Source organism: Cricetulus griseus, chromosome 8 (assembly GCF_003668045.3).
Source record: "Cricetulus griseus strain 17A/GY chromosome 8, alternate assembly CriGri-PICRH-1.0, whole genome shotgun sequence".
Taxonomy (NCBI): Eukaryota; Metazoa; Chordata; class Mammalia; order Rodentia; family Cricetidae; genus Cricetulus; species Cricetulus griseus.
The window spans coordinates 99,286,203-99,302,779 of NC_048601.1; the positions used below are offsets into that span (position 1 = coordinate 99,286,203).

General features: G+C 46.8%; 1 protein-coding gene across 1 annotated transcript in view; it reads right to left on the reverse strand.

Moving 5' to 3' along the window:
* Window positions 1–493: 493 nt before the first annotated feature.
* Window positions 494–16,577, reverse strand: part of LOC100754633 (zinc finger protein 282) — a 33,700-nt gene continuing 17,616 nt past the window's right edge. The window contains 5 exon segments of the mRNA XM_027428509.2: window positions 494–2,831; window positions 2,834–2,964; window positions 10,361–10,474; window positions 11,256–11,369; window positions 12,828–12,947. Coding sequence (XP_027284310.1) covers window positions 2,079–2,831; window positions 2,834–2,964; window positions 10,361–10,474; window positions 11,256–11,369; window positions 12,828–12,947 — 1,232 coding nt within the window. The 3' untranslated portion in view covers window positions 494–2,078.

A 16,577-nucleotide genomic window follows, 5' to 3' on the forward strand; every position in this document is an offset into this window, starting at 1 on the left:
GCCATTCAGAGTGTAGTGGAGGGTAGTAGGACCCACCAAACTGGGTTCCAGAGCCTTGGCTGTCAATAGCTCCATCAACATACCTCTTTGGGAATCAGCTTCTTGGGGGTAAAATGAACTAAACTCAAGCTATGTGTTAAATGTTTTAAACGGATGTCTCAGTAGCTATTACCCCTCCCAAACACACTTCCAGCAGTCAAAAATATTTGGATCTTATTTTCCATGATTTAGATTATGAATTGTCTTTGTATGTTTTTGAAAACTAGTATATTGCCCCCTCCCAAGCAATCCCTGAACTGAAGGGCCTCCACCTATTCTACCGGAACTCCACTGAACACCCCCCTTGTACTTATCTCAAGATAACTTGTTTTCCTAAGATCAGCCTCCTTCAAAAAGCTGAGTGAAGAAATCCCAGCTTATTGGGTTGTATTTCATTGAGGTCTGCTGTAGGATGCCATGCTGGAGGACCCTCCAGCTTTGGGAACATGCAGTCTGCAATCTGGATACCTTTTATTTAATTTCAAGAATTCCCTTTGCACGGCAAAAAGGGGTCTGAGGAAAGCGGAGCAGCACAGATGAGCAAAAGGACAGAAGCTCACAAAGGCGGTGCCGTGGAATGCTGGCCACCCACCACACTCCCTGGCGGGAGAGAAACAGGATCCACAAGAGGAGCAGGAAAGCCACTTTGACACAAACAAGGGTCCTGGGGCATGCCACCCCACCCCAGTGCCTGGCCATGCAAGATGCTGAAATGGAGACTGGCCCACCAGGCTGCAGTGCTGGGAGCCGTGGAGCGATGCACCAACATGAAAAGGAGTCCTTTGGGCGCTTCCCAAGGCGCCTGCAGGGTCAGAGCATAGTAGGTCTGTGTCCATGTCCATGAGCACAATCAGTTAACAGATAGCACCAACTGGGATGCCCAGGGCAGGAGAGAGCTCAGGCTCTAGCACCCACTTGCCCAGCCCTCTTGGGCAGAGTCTCATTCCTTGGTGGCTACTCTAGCAGCCGGTCTTTCCTCACCCTGTGCCCTGGGAAATGAGTAAATCATCAGGGTGAGGTCTGACCCAGGGCACCAGCTGCCTCTGGAGGGCCTGGCCTTAACTGTGCAGTGAAAAGCTGCTGCTGCACCTGACTGAATGATCAACATTGGGAAAGACAGGCTGGGGGACCAGGATGCTAGGGCCCAGGCTCACATCAAAGACGAGCCTTCCCAAGAACAAGCCTAGACATTTACAGCCAATCAATTACCCATTCCCAGTAACCCCAGGAGTTGTCCCCCGTTGCTTCTGAGAGGATTTGGGGGACCAGGGGAGGGAAGGGAGAGAAGAAAGAAACCAGGAAGGCCAGGTGAGAGAGGTCTGAGACCGACAGAGGTAGGCAGTGTGTGCGGTGGGGACACTGCGCTGGCTGGAGCCCTGGTGCGGCTCAGCCACACTGTTCTCACTTGGTCTTGCTAAACATCTATCTCACCTGTGTCTCACTTTCCTCAGCTACCATATCAGGAAAATCCTACCCCACCTATCTCGAAGGGATAAGCTAAGGGTGTAAATAGATTAACGAATAGAAAACACTCTTAAAAAAGTATAAAGCGCTGTTAGAGCACGAGGCAGTGTTGTCATGAGAATGTTACCCTTAGCACATCCCTCAGTTTCCTATTGCATCTTTGCTTTCTTTTTCAGGGTGTCTCCTCACCTTAGGTTGGATCACATTTCCTTATTTTAGAGGGGTTTTGAGACTCCCTGTTCACTCTCCCTGATCAGAATTTGTGGCCCCGGCGGCCAGTAGGCATACCAGGACACACTGTCCAAACGATTCCTGCTGCCTTGCTGTTCCTCTGGAACCCCCCCTAGCCACTGGGTCCACCCTATGAGATGAGCTGGACTGTCCACGAGGGTTAGACAGTACTGGGGTACCCCAGTCCACCCCTTGGAATACCCTGTCTGGAGTGCAATTCCTGTGCTGATTTCCAGCAGGAGTGGTGAGAGGGCGAGGAGGTGTGCTGGGAACGGTGGGTTGGTCCTCTGAAACCCTGGCCCGCCCCAACTTCAGTCCGGTCCTCCCCGCCCCCCAGCCCAACCCTAGTCTCGCTCTGGCGGCACCTGCAGCGGCCGTGGGACCCCCAGGCCAGGGCCATTGTGCACGCGCAGGTGGTCCTTGAGTGATTCCTTGTAGCGGAAGCTCTTGCCGCACTCGCCACAAGTGTAGGGCCGCTCGCCCGTATGGATGCGCTGGTGTTTTAGCAGGTTCTGCTTGCGGATGAAGCTCTTGCCGCAGAGCGTACACTGGAAGGGCCGCTCGCCCGTGTGCAGCCGCTGGTGGTTCTGCAGGTGTTCCTTGCGACTGTAGGTCTTCTCGCACTCGGAGCATTTGTAGGGCCGTTCACCACGGTGCGTCATCTGGTGGCGGATGAGGCCGGAGTGGCAGTTGAAGCTTTTCTCGCATTCCGCGCACTCATAGGGCCGTTCCTTGGTGTGGCTGCGGTGGTGGATGATGAGGCTCTTGCGCACGCCGAAGGTCTTGCCGCACTCCAGGCAAGAGTAGGGCTTGCTGCGCGCGCCGTGAGTAAGGAGGCTCCGCCGCAGGCCGCCTGGGCAGCAGCTGCCACAGCCACTGCCCGCACCCGCACCCGCACTTGCACCCGCACCGCCGCCACTACCCGCACCAGCGCAGCCGCCGCCGCTGCCGCCACCGCCCGCACTGCCTTCCCCGCCGGGCTGAGTCTCGCCCCCTGTACTGCGATCCCCCGGAAGCGCGGGGAAGCCGTCCTCCAGCAGGCTGCGGCCCCCTGAGCCGCCAGGGTTATCCGGCACCGCCAAAGCCGTCAGGCTCTGCTGGTGAGGCTGGGGCTGCGGCTGGGCTGGGGCTGCGGCTGGGGCTGGGGCTGGGGCTGGGGCTGGGGCTGGGGCTGGGGCTGGGGCTGCGCAGAAGCCGGGGGTGGATTCTTCACCAGCAGCAGGCTGTCACCTGGAGGCGGGGAGGGTGGGAAGAGACAGAAGTGACACACTGATAGAACACTTCTTCAGTATCCCAAAGCGTCCCGGAACGGGGCTGGATCCTCCAGGCCTCAGTTTCATTTGATGAGCCCGAATGCTCACCAAACCCCCCGTGCTTTTGGATTAAGGATAAGAAAGCCCTCCAGATCTCTTCTGCTACCTATAAGTCAACTTCTAAGGTAGACTGTTCAGGGGTCTAGAGCACCACCTGTACCTCAAGATCTGGGTTGGATTCCCAGCAAAACAATGCAGTTCACAACTGTCAAACTCCAGTTCTAGGGGATCTGATGCTTTCTTCTGGCCTCCATGGGCACCAGGCACACAGAGAGAGCGTAGACACGCATGCATGCAACACCACACACACACACACACACACACACACTCTCTCTCTCTCTCTCTCTCTCTCTCTCTCTCTCTCTCTTAAAATTTTGTAAAGATAGACTGAAATGGGTGTGGTGGTGCACACCTTTAATCCCAGTACTCAAGAGGCACAGGTAGGAGGATCTCTGTGAGTTTGAGGTCAGTCTGGACTACAGAGTGAGTTCCAGGACAGCCAGTTACATAGAGAAATCCCACTTTGGGGGTGGGGAGAGGGGCAGGCATGACTGAGTTGTAGTCTGAGGGATAATGATAATTTATCTTTGGAGATTCAACAGGAAGGAGAGGATTTTCCGGAGGTGAAAACCCATCTAGAGGCTTGCCTAAATGGAACACAGTGAGCTCAGGCCCAAACCTCAGAAGAATGCTCAGTTAGGGCCTGAAAAACAAGTTGGGCGACTAGGATGGCATAAGTTCTATCAGGACCTTAGGGGACCCTGGCCTCTAACAAAACTTTGATGCCATTTCACAATACGCCTCACCAGGAAACTGCTTCTGCCCAGGCAACAGTGCCTTTCCCTTGTACCCCAACATCTCCTGAGTTCCAAAGCTCACCACTTCTCTGGGTACCAGTATGTGTACGTGTCAGGTGGTGCAGTGGGCAGAGACCAGGGTTTTGTTAGAACAATGACCTCAACTCCCTAAATTTAGGAGTCTTCTCCTCTGTCATACCATGTTATGGTCCTCCTTCCCCCAAGAGGAAAGACCTCCATTCAGAGGCAGCCTGTAGAAGACAGTGCAGAAGGTGAATTTTTATCCACACCTTTCTCTCCTCAGTACTCCCATTTGGGATCAGGGCCAATGGAGGTCATTTCTCAAGTCACAACTGCCATGTTTCTACCCCATCTGAAGCCAATTCTGAAACACCACCCTACACAGACTAGGCTGTCCTCCCTATGGTTTAGTCAACTGTGACCACTATTTCTGTAGGGGAGTGGCCAGGAGCAAAAGCCAAATTCATTCTCACCTATATTCTGGATGTTCAAATACATTATCCTGGCCACAAAGCATTTTGTGGGATTGTCTATGCCCCAGCACCAGCTACCATGTGGGTTTTTGCTGCTGCTCAACCGAGGCCTGTGACTTCACTCCTTTCACAGGCTCATTAATTCTCAGAGATGCTTCCTGGGGATCCCACCTACAATCCTACTCTGATAATTCCTGAATCTCAGCATGACCAGAGGTGCACTTTCTTCACTTTTAATCATGCTCTGAGGCCAAGCCTTTGAATTCAGCACTCAAGGTCTAGCAGTACAATCACTCTGTGGCCAACACCCTGGTGGCTTTTCATTCCTCCACAGTTCAGTTGCCTGGAGCACCCTAATCGCCAGCTTCTCTCAGCACTCGAATGTTGTTGCAGAGAACTGCACATCTGTCCTGAGGGCTTCCTGAGGGAGACAGCCTGGTGCCCTGTCTCCTGTCTTCAGTGACTTCTGCTTTTCCACTCTACAATTGCTGTAGCTCTGTCTCCTCTTGCTTGGGCAGGTGAGCTTTCACTTTCCAGTTACTGCTGGAAACTGACTCAGATACAACCAAGAGATTGAGATCTGGAAATTAGGTGTGAGAAGTTTGCTGGGAGATTTCTGGGAGGTTCCTTAGACCTTAGAGTGGTGCTTCTCAACCTTCCTAATGCTGTGACCATTTAATACAGGTCCTCAAGTTGTGGCATCCCCCAACCATCAAATTATTTTTGTTGCTACTTCATTATTGTAATTTTGCTACTGTTATGAATCATAATATAAATATCTGTGTTTTCTGATGGTCTTAGGTGACCTCTGTGAAAGGTCATTCCACCTCCTGAAAGGGGTGATGACCCACAAGTTGAGAAACATTGCCTTAGAGTTTGTAGGGAAAAAATGGACTTTCCTTTCCTCTTCCTGCCAGGTCTATATGTGTGATATTTGGGATAGCTGATAGGATGTTGACATTAGCCCAAGATTCGTGCCACACCAATGGAGGCCAGTGAAAGAGGTGGAAAGAACCTAGTTCCTCAAAAACATAGCTGGGTCCTCAAATCAAGTAAGCCTGACCCTGGACTGCCTACTCTAGTTACGTAGAAGACAAAACTTTGTTATCCCTCAAGGTAGTTGAAATCAGGGCTCTAAAGGAGTTAACAGTATAGGTGCTGGAGCTGGATAGATGGCTCAGTGGTTATGAGCACTTGCTACCCTTCCAGGGGACCAGTGTTAGGTTTCCAGCACCCACAAGCAGCTCACAACCATCTGTAACGCCAGTCCCAAGGAATCTGATGCCCTCTTCTGACATCCTTGAGGGTGCATACACATGTGCACAGACATATATGTAGGCAAAAACTCAAACACATAAGATAAAGGGAAAAAGTACCCCTGCCCCACCTTCCACCTCCTCATATCTCCCTGTTCTTTTACATAGCCATATTATACCCGGAGTCAGTCACTAACACTTGTTCTTACCACTTCATCACCCTCCCTGCCCTCAGGTTTGAACCCAGGGCCTTACGCATGCTGGGGAAGTCCCATCACTGAGCTACATCCCAGCAGTTTTTTCGGTTTTTGTTTTTAAGACAAGGTCTCCTGTGTAGCTCTGGCTGGCTCTGAACTCACAGAGATCCATCTACCTTTGCCTCCCAAGCCCTGGGATTAAAGGCGAGTGCCATCATACCATACTCATGACCTTTTGGGAAGGTCATGACTAATCTTCAGCTTGCCAAATCCAATAGCCTCTTTTCTGCCTCTTTTCTTCTTAATTGTTGTCTGTATGGTTTAAGAACTCACATAGCCCACAAGCCTTGAAACAATGAATGTAATTATTTGATTCTTTGACCCTGGTTCTGGGACTGTAGTCTCTAAATCATTGGAGATTTCTGAATTATTAACAAAAGTGTCCTTCATGCTCTAAGAGGGCATGATGGAGAATGTTAATGTGCTTCTGGTAGACACATGACACTAATAAGATGACTCAGGTGGGGCTGGCCATGCCCAAAAGACCAAAAGCAACCTCATAATTAAAGTTGGGATTTGTCATTCAACTTTGAGGGAGGGGATAAGAGAGAATGAATTAGATTTCATGGCGTTGATTCAGTCAGTCATGCCCATGGTAAAACTCTGGACACTGAAGCTTAGGAAAGCTTCACTGAGTGGCATTACTCTGCATACTGACACATATCAGTGTGCTGGAAGCATGGCATATCCTGATTTCATTGGAAAAGGACCTAACCAGACCTATCCAGATGTCTTCCTTCTGCTGCTTCTGATTTGAATTATAACCATAGCATATTCCTCAGTTTTGCCAAGAATTCTATCATATATTTGAACTAGAGAGGTAGTAGGAATTCCAGAATTTGGAGCTCTAGTTAGAGGTGGCCTGGAGCCTCACAAACTAGATGCTTATATCTGAAGTGAGTGCCCTATTAGACTCAACCAGGTAGATGGTATCCAAAGTCATTCAACCTATAAGCCCCAAATCTATCCGGCTCTAAACTTTTTCTTGAACTCCAGACTCTTATACTCATCTACTCAGCTCACTACTTGAAAGCCACCTGAGATTTTAACAGAGCCAAATGTGGAACACTCAGTTTCCATAGCTACCTGGCCATTCCCCAGGCTGAGCACCAGCAAATGATCATGTCCTGCATTCTTTCTCTTCAGACCCAGCTCTAGAAGACACTCTTGGTTACTCTCTTCACAGGTGTGTCCATCAGTTACTGCCCATACCTTCTCTCCATGGCCACTGCTCCTGGGCTCGCTCTAACTGCACTTGGCTGATTGCAGACTTATCAGCTTGCAAAACATTTCCTGAGCTTCCCATCTAGCTCTAACCCAGCATGCCCATTCTTGAATTTACCTTGTAAAAATGGAAACCAGGGGGGTGGAGAGGATTGTTGCAGAGGATCTGGGTTCAAACCCCTCCAGTGCAGCTTACAGCTGTCCATAACTCCAGTTCCAGAGAATACAGTAGCATCTTCTGGCCTCAGGCACCAAACATGCATAGAGTACACATACATACATGCAGATAAAACACTCAAATACATAAAATAAAAATGAGTAAGTCTTAAGCAAAAATTGGACAGGCATACTTGTGAGTAAGGCAATCAGATCTCATTACATTATCCTAATGAACTCTCTCTGCTAGGCTCCTTTCTTATTAGTTCAGGGCCCGGCATGATGGCTTAGTGTGTAAAAGCACTCAATACTTGCCTAATGACCTAGTGGGATGTCTAGAGCCCACATGGTGAAAGGAGAGAACTGACTCCAAAAAATTGTTCTTTGAACACACACACACAGACACACAGACACACAGACACACAGACACACAGACACACAGACACAGACACACACACACACACACACACACACACACACACACACACAATACAGGAGTTCTACCCACTGCCATAGCCCCAGCTATTAAGGCCTCCTTGGCTTTGTTCTAGCGCTTCCCTGTAGTCTACTATTCAAGATAGATCCATGTCTCCTCTTTTGGGGGCAGTCTAGAGCACATCCAGCTATGCCTTCCCCAGGAGGCTGTTGCTGGTTCTTTTGCCCCAGCCCTCTTGTTTGCTCCCTTCTTCCTATTTCCCTGACCTGGCACCCACGGAGCACTGACCACACACTACTTTTATCTAATATGATTGCTTGTTGGCTTCTTTATTGTCCTTCCCCTTCCCACAAAGGAAAAAGTCTTCATTGCCTGCCTGTCCTTTGTACTTACAACAGGGCATAGCACTGAGTGAGCACTAGTAAATCACTGTTAAATAAACAGAAACTAGAAAAGGTGGGGCCCATTGTTTTGACCCAAGGCAGTGGTTAACATGGAAATTTTAAGAGGGTGCCTTCAAACATAGGGCATCTGGGTAGAGATGCCTAGCTCAGCCTCCTCTGGAAACCCATAGTAGCCAATGGACTCCAAACTTCCATCCAGACCTGCCTAATAGTCTCGTGCACACTAGTTTTTAGCGAACTGGATTTCCAATCTTTCACTACAGTCTCAATTCATACTTATTAATATAAAATAAGGAGCCTCTTTCACACACACATCCAGTTGGGCTGAAGAGGAACCTTGAGTCCAATAAGGACACCTGTGCATGCACTCTCTCTCGTGCAAGGCCAAGGATTTGGGAAGGAGGCTGGCTGACCTACCAGCTAGTATCCATTTCTATATTTAATCCTCTGTCTCTACTACTCTCTTCCTGCCAATCCCTTTCCAAAATGTTCTTATACATAATACCACATCTTCCAAATCATCCATCTAGCCATCCCTGGAAACCACTACACTAAGGCTACCATTTAAAAAAAAAAAAAAAAAAAAGATTTGTATCAATGGGGCCAAAGAGATGTTTCAGTGGTTAAGAATACTTTTCTTGCAGAGGACCCAAGTTCAATTCCCAACACCCATATGGTGGTTCACAACTGTCTGTAACTACAGTTCCATGGGATCCAATGACCTTTTCTGACCTCCACACTTAAATGGTGCACAGACATACATGTGAAAAACACTATACACATAAACTAAAATAAATAAATCTAAAGGTTTTAAAGATCCTATTTCAATTATATGTGTCTATATGTGGTATGTATATGAGTTCAACGCTGGGCTTGCAGGTGAGGGGTTGTAGATCCTCTGGAGCTGGAGTTACAAGGGATTGGGAGCCACCTCTGAGGGTGCTGGGAACCAAACAAAGTGCAGTGTTTACTCTTAACTACTGAGCCACCTCTCCCATCCAAAAGCTTTGAAAGACCCATGTTGGTTTTTATTTGTTTGCTTTTGTTTTTTTTAATGATGTGTATGTGTCTGTGGTACTAGAGCCATCTTAAACCTCAAAGAACCACAGATGAAATGCTGGTTTCAAATTCTAGTCTTAATAAGCAGGAGGCAGGTTCCCTTCAGGAGAAAGAAAAGAAGCCTTGCAAAAGGGCTATAGTAACTGATGAGAGAAACATTTCTAGATTCTCATGCCTCTACAATTCTGGGCATTACCTCCCCCAAATAAAATATCCTGACTCAAAATGTCCTGTGAGTTATCATATCCAAACTAAAGTAGGAAACAGCCCTTTGTAAAACCTAGCAAATTCTCTGGGGGCTTTCCCCAAATAGGTTGCTATACCTGCACAGACACAGGGAAAGGCTCCTCCAGGCCCATATGCTCCTAGCCACCTAGAGAAATGGGAAGGTAGGGCCAAGGACAAAGGCTGAGTGAACTTCTTGGCAATGCCTGATGAGCTAATTCCTATGCCTTCAAGGCCAGATCTAAAAGGCCAGCAATGTGCCTCAGTTGTTACAGTGGCTACCCTAACATGCTTAAATTAATGCCTTGGGTTTGATCCTCACAACCACATAAAACTGTGTTTGTGGTCACAGGCCTATAAGCACTCAGGAGGTACAAACAGGAGGATCAGGAGTCCAAGGGCATCCTTGGCTATATAAAGAATTCAAGGCCAACCTGCGCTACTTGAGCCTTTGTCTAAAATACCCTAAAACATAAAATGTAAGTAAATTAAAAATGCAAAATCTAGGGCTGGAGAGATGGCTCAGAAGTTAAGAGCACTGACTGCTCTTCCAGAGGTCCTGAGTTCAATTCCCAGCAGCCACATGGTGGCTCACAACCATCCGTTATGAGATCTGGTGCCCTCTTCTGGTGTGCGGATACACATGGAAGCAGAATGTTGTATACATAATAAGTAAATAAAATCTTTAAAAAAATGCAAAATCTAGAAATGGTGGCTGGGGGCAACTGAGGTGGCTACTATTACCATTTCTTCCAGTGCCCGTGGTCAATCTGGTTCTCCACATCTCCTGAGTTTGCCAACAGGTTGCAAAAATGACTGCTCTAAATTCTGGTTCAAACACAGACTCACCTCTCCCATCCAGCAACAGTTCCTCCAGGTTCTAAAAGGCTGCCACCAGCAAAATCACCCTAGAAGGGAGTAGGCTGAGGCAAGCAACTCTATTGCAGGCTTCAACTACTCCAGACCAAATACCCCAGGGTTCTAGAAGACACACACATTACTCACTTGGGCCCGAGTCTAATCCGAGCTCTCCTTCCATTGAGTCACGTGGGCCCCATGGGTACGGCTGCTCTTCCTGCTTGATCCAGGACAAAATGTCATGTGCTGAGATAAGAGATTCTGTTGTCAGGGAAAAAAAGGCAATATTATTCATCTTCACTGAGCATCCACCATCCGGTGAACACCAAAGAGACCACCAGGCCAGGCTATGCTAGAGGGAAGCTCAGCTTTGAAGGTCCACAGTGCCACAACTGGCTCGTCTGACTAGTAGTGCAGAGGCAGCAGTTACTGGCAAGCCCTTGATAAGGCCTGAGGACTCTATGAGGGGACTCTGCTTCCATCTGCTCAGTCCCCTCAATGAAAGCCGAGACTTAATTTCTCATCCTCTCTCCCAGATATGGAGAGTAGGGTGAGACCTTCCAGCTCTACAAACTCATACATAAACGCAACCCCAGCTCTGGCAGGACGGTGGGTGGGAGAGCTTCCCTAAATAGTTGGAACCTCCTCAGAATTTTCACGGGAGATACCATACATATGAAATTCCAGAAAGGGGCTGGAGGGATGACCCTGTGATTGCGAATACATGCTGCTCTTGCAGAAGACCCAAGTTCAGTTTGCATCACACACTTCAGCAGCTTATAACCGTCTATATAGAGCCCCAAGGAATGCAGCCTCTGTAGGCACCCACACATAAATAATTAAAGATGAAATAAGTCCTGAAAAAAAGGAAAGGAAATTCCAGAAAATATAAATTACTTGCTCTTTTACACATAAATACACATAGCCTTTTGAAGCTTTTCAGTTTTGAAATCTTCAAAAAGCAATGCTAAGGTAATTTTTGTATCAGTCCATTGACACAATGAATGGTAAATTTAGTAATTCACTCTGACTCCTCTCTCACCTGAATTGGGATCTGTGGGAATATCTCTCTCTGCCAAATCCTGCTGGTCCCACACACACTGCTGTTCCTCTTGCTTAATCCGGGACAAGAGGTCCTGGGCAGAGATGGGGGAATCTACTCAGGAGAACAAAGGCAACAAAGGTGTTAGAGAAGGGGAAATTCCCACCAGTCTGTGTTTTTAGAGAATCTTATTTCATGAAATTATTTGTTTTCCCTAAAAGTCAAGGAGAAGAATAAATAAATTATCCCAATTAACTAAAGGTTCCAGCCACTCTAGCTATAATAAATAGAGCTGTAGCTGAAAGTCAGTGGATGTCACAGGGCAGTGAATAGGATACAAAATATCTCCAGAGACTTAACTAGCCAGGATGAGGACTCTGCTCTGGAACTATGATTGCCACAGAAGAAGGGAACCTCATGAGGGTATTTCCCAGGAAAACAGTTTTCCCAAAGAAGCCTCTTATCAGTATCTGAATGGAAGTTTTCTAACACAAAACATCCTCTTTTTTTCACAGGCTCCTAAATTGGTATGTAACACCTGCAATCCCCACACTTGGGAGGTGAAGCCAGGAGGTTCAGAAATTCAGGGTCACCCTTGACCACATAGAAAGTTTGAGGCTAACCTTGGCTACATTAGTTTCTGTATCAAATTTTTTTTTTCTTTTTTTAAATCAAACTCAATGTATCACCTTCTTATCTCTTAACACCACCAATCCTTCCCAGGTCCCATCCTGCTAGCCTACTTGCTAGCAAATTTTGGATCTGTCAGCCACTGTAATCACATTAGCCAGTTTGTTAAAACAAATCCTCCTGGGAGCTGGAGAGATGGCTCAGCAGTTAAGAGCACTGGCTGTTCTTCCAGAGGTCCTGAGTTCAATTCCCAGCAACCACATGGTGGCTCACAACCACCTTGAATGAGATCTGGCGCCCTCTGGTGCATGCAGGCACAAGACTGTATACATAATAAATAAATAAAATCTTTAAAAAAAAAATCCTTCTACATATATACATGTACACGGTCACATTGCACACACGATCACAATGCACACATACAAAGCATTGGTTCTGTCTCTCTGGAGAACTGGGCCTCATTAATCACACACCTGCCATAGCAGATTCTCACCTAAATACAGCCCAGATAAAACACCACCGAGGAGCAGCTCCCCATGGGCATGCAGCAATGGGGTGCCTGGCTTGGAAGTGGCAGCCCACAAATATTTGTGTAATGTATCTTTGTGGTCCAGGAACAGGTCTTATTGGCTTCGATATTCTGCCACCTATAGAGCCCAATAAAGTGTTTTCATTAAACTGTTTTTGTAGGGAACAGAGGGACCATCCAAAACTTACTAGACAAAGGAGAGAAAAAATCAGAACAAGCAAAGCTGAAAGTAGTTATAAACCCTCAGTGATGAATGCCATATTTGTGTCTCTATAGAAGCCTTGTCACAGTCCAGCGCTGCATTCATAGCTCTTCCTTTCCTAGCATAGCCCTCTAGCCTGACACCCTCTGGTGGCTACTGACCAGACACCGCCTCACCTGTCCTGTGCCAAGTGGCTATTTGGCTCACTTACCAGTGATGGATTCTGTGGGGATGGCTCTTTCTTCCAGGCCCCTTTGGCTCCGAACACATAGGGCTTCCTCTCGCTTCACCTGGGAGGCCATGTCTTGTGCAGGCACCAGGGGCTCTGTTCCTGGGGAGAAAGGACCATACTTCTTAGAATCTTTTTTTAGTATGTTGGTCACCAAGATGTACTGTGGTCAGAATCATGGTTGTCAGCACTTCCCGGGGACAGTACAAAAATCTTGGAGGGTCCCTACTGGAGTCATATGGGAACCTGTGAAGCAGAAAGTCCCAGTAACAGAGAAGTGAGAATATTCAAGAAAAAGGATATGTTGGCTCATGGCTGCAATCCCAGCAGTCAACAGGCTGAGGCAGGAGGATCACCATAAGTTGGAGGTCAGTTTGAGCTATATAATGAGTTCTAATCCAGGTTGGGCTCAGAGTAACACCCTGTATCAAAAAAGAATGGCTAGGCCAACAGCAGCATGAAGTCTGAGAAGCCAAAGAGAGGCTTTGGAGATGGTATACCAGATAACTGCTGGAGCTAACCAGAACTCAGAACATGTTTGTGCAGGACCCTTGGTTTTTCTACCCTAGTGGCCAAACATAAACATTGCTCTATGAAGCAATTAGGCCAGGCAGAGGTACAACCCAATCCTGATGCTGGGTGAATAAAATAGTATTCTTAAGCATAAAAGCCAACAACCTATTTTTTTTCATAGAATCCTGTTTTGTGGCCAACAGAACATTTTCTTCTGGAGTTTTCTGGGACAATGTAATAGCTCTTGGTAGAAGACAGCTCAGGCAATAGGAGGGACTCGGGGAGGATCTAAAGAGAGTGATCCTGATTTCAACTCCACCACCACCTTGCTCTGAGAACTACTTCACCTCTCTGGGTTTCAGTATCCCCGTTTCATCTAAAGTGGGGAGAGTGGTTCTGGTTCTGTTTTGTGATCCATGATGGTTTGATAACTCAGTGAAACTGTTGAGGTCACAGGGCCTAAAATGTAAAAAGCTGCCATACAATATTAGAGTCTGTAACCACAACTGACAAAGAATATCTGAGGTGCTTGATTAAGACCAGGAAAAGCCATTGAAATGAAACATGCATCATGTGACAGTCACGGGGACAAAGGCAGGCCTGCTTTGCTGGGACTGCAAGAAAGGGAAGGGGAGGGATTGCTAATGAGAGTGGGGATTCTCAATCTGAATGTATGTTTTTATGCCAGAAGAAAGCATCAGACCCCACTATAGATGGTTGTGATCCACCATGTGGTTGCTGGGAATTGAATTCAGGACCTCTGGAAGAGGAGCCAGGGCTCTTAACCACTGAGCTACCTCTCTAGCCCTGAGTGAATAATTTAAAAGGGAGAAAATTATGACCAATAAACTATAACAAAACTAAAGATTGGAAAGGAGAAAGAACAGTCTGAAATTTTCCATGAAAATATTATCTTAAAAAGTGGTAGGGGATGAGAGCCAATGGGTGGGGGTTCTTAAGTCAGCAGAGGACACCAGTGCAGCATCATTCCACATCTTCTCAACAATTTTCAGGAAGCAAAGGCACCTGCGAAAGTCCTCCAGGGCAGAGCTAGGGCTAGACCCTAGTGTCTTCCATCCCAGTAAAAGATGCCAAAAGTGATAGTCTTAGGACTAATGGTTCCTGAGTGAGAGAAGAGACTTGGGGTGAGTATATGTGTATCAAGGCAAGAATGGGCTATGAGATGTAGATTACACTCAGGCAGTGAGCAACTGGTCAGGCAGAAACATACCTCTGCTGCAGACTTCTTTTCCACCTCCTCTGTTAGTCTCTCTGAGGCTGGGTCTGGGGCCTGGAGCCTTCAGCTGTTCCCAAGCCTAAGACCTCATGTACCTCATCAAGTCTGGGAGACGTCTCAACCCAACCCCTTCCTTACTTGTTTTTTTTTTTTTTTTTTTTTTTTTTGAGATAGGGTCACCCTTGCTGACTTGAAATTTTCTACATAGACCAGATTGGCCTCATACTCACAGAGGCATATACTCCCTTATGCCTCTTGAGGGTTAGGATTAAAGGTTCACACCAGGGAACTCCCGACCTGGGGTCTGCAGGCAGATTGAATCCGCCCCTGAGGACCAAGTGACCCTGACTCTGCTGACATCTCTGGGCTACTCCCACCCCCAGGTAGGGCAGAGGTAGGGCAGAGGTGAGCTGCTTTGGCCCCTGCCTTGAGCCCAATTTCCACCTGCCCACTCAGAGAACTCTTGACCTGGGTCTGCAGGCAAACTGAATCTGTCCCTGAGGACCAACCAACCCAGAGTCTGCTGACATGTCTGCACTAGTCCCGCTCTCACCCACCTGGAGAGCAAGCGCCTACAACCCGCCTACACCCGCCTTGAGACCCATCAGAGTATTGGAGCCAATTGCACCCACTGGAAGAGAACCTTGGACCCATACACACCAGGAAAGGAAGAGACACCACCTGCATCCACTGGAAGAAGAGATGGGAAGATGACAACATAAGAACACATCCAACAACAGGAAAAGAAATATGACACCACCAGAGTCTAGGGACTCTACACCAGCAAGACCTAAACACCCCAACACTGATGAAGCAGAAGAGAGCAACCTTAAAAACAACTTCATGCAGATGATAGAGACCCTAAGAGAGGAAATGAGAAAATCCTTCAGAGAAATGGAAGAAAAGACAAACCAAAAGATGCAAGAAATCAAGGAAAGCCAAGGAAATACAATTAAACAGCTGAAGGAAACAGCTGAATACTCTGAAAACTAAAATAGAGACAATAAAGAAAACATAAACTAAGGGAATGTTGAAAGTGGAAAAGCTGAGTAAACAATCAGAAACCACAGATGCAAGCATAACCAACAGAATACAAGAGATGGAAGCCAGAATCTCAGACGCTGAAGATAAACTAGAGGAAATAAATTCATCAAGCAAAGAAAATCTTAAGTCCAACAAATCCTTAACACAAAATATCCAGGAAATATGGACACCCTGAAAAGACCAAACCTAGGGATAATAGGTATAGAAGAAGGTGAAGAAACCCAACTCAAAGGTGCAGAAAACATATTCAACAAAATCATATAAGAAAACTTTCCCAACCTAAAGAAAAACGTGCTAATGAAAGTACAAGAAGCCTACAGAACATCAAATAGAGTGGACCACAAAAGGAAGTCCCCTCATCACATAATAATTAAAACACCAAACATACAGAATAAAGAAAGAATATTAAGAGCAGCAAAGGAAAAAGGCCAAGTAACATATAAAGGCAAACCTATCAGAATTACACCTGACTTCTCCATGGAAACTCTGAAAGCCAGAATGACCTGGATAGATATCTACCAACACTGATGCCAGCCCAGACTACTATACCCAGCAAAGCTTTCAATCACTATAAATGGAGAAAACAAGATATTCCACAACAAAACCAGATTTAAACAATATGTAACCATTAATCCAGCCCTACAGAAAGTACTGCAAGCAAAACTACAACCGACAGAAATTAACTACACTCACAAAAACATAGGCAATAGATAACCCCACTTTACCAAAACCCAAAAGAAAAAGCAGGGTAAATCCACATGTAATACCACTACCAAAAACAAATCAAAAACAAATGAGAATAAGCACTCAATAGACCTAAATTTCCTTCAATATTAATGGTCTTAACTCGCCTATAAAAAGACACAGGCTAACAGAGTGAATACGAAGACAGAATCCATCCTTCTGCTGCATACAGGAAACACACCTCAACTTCAAAG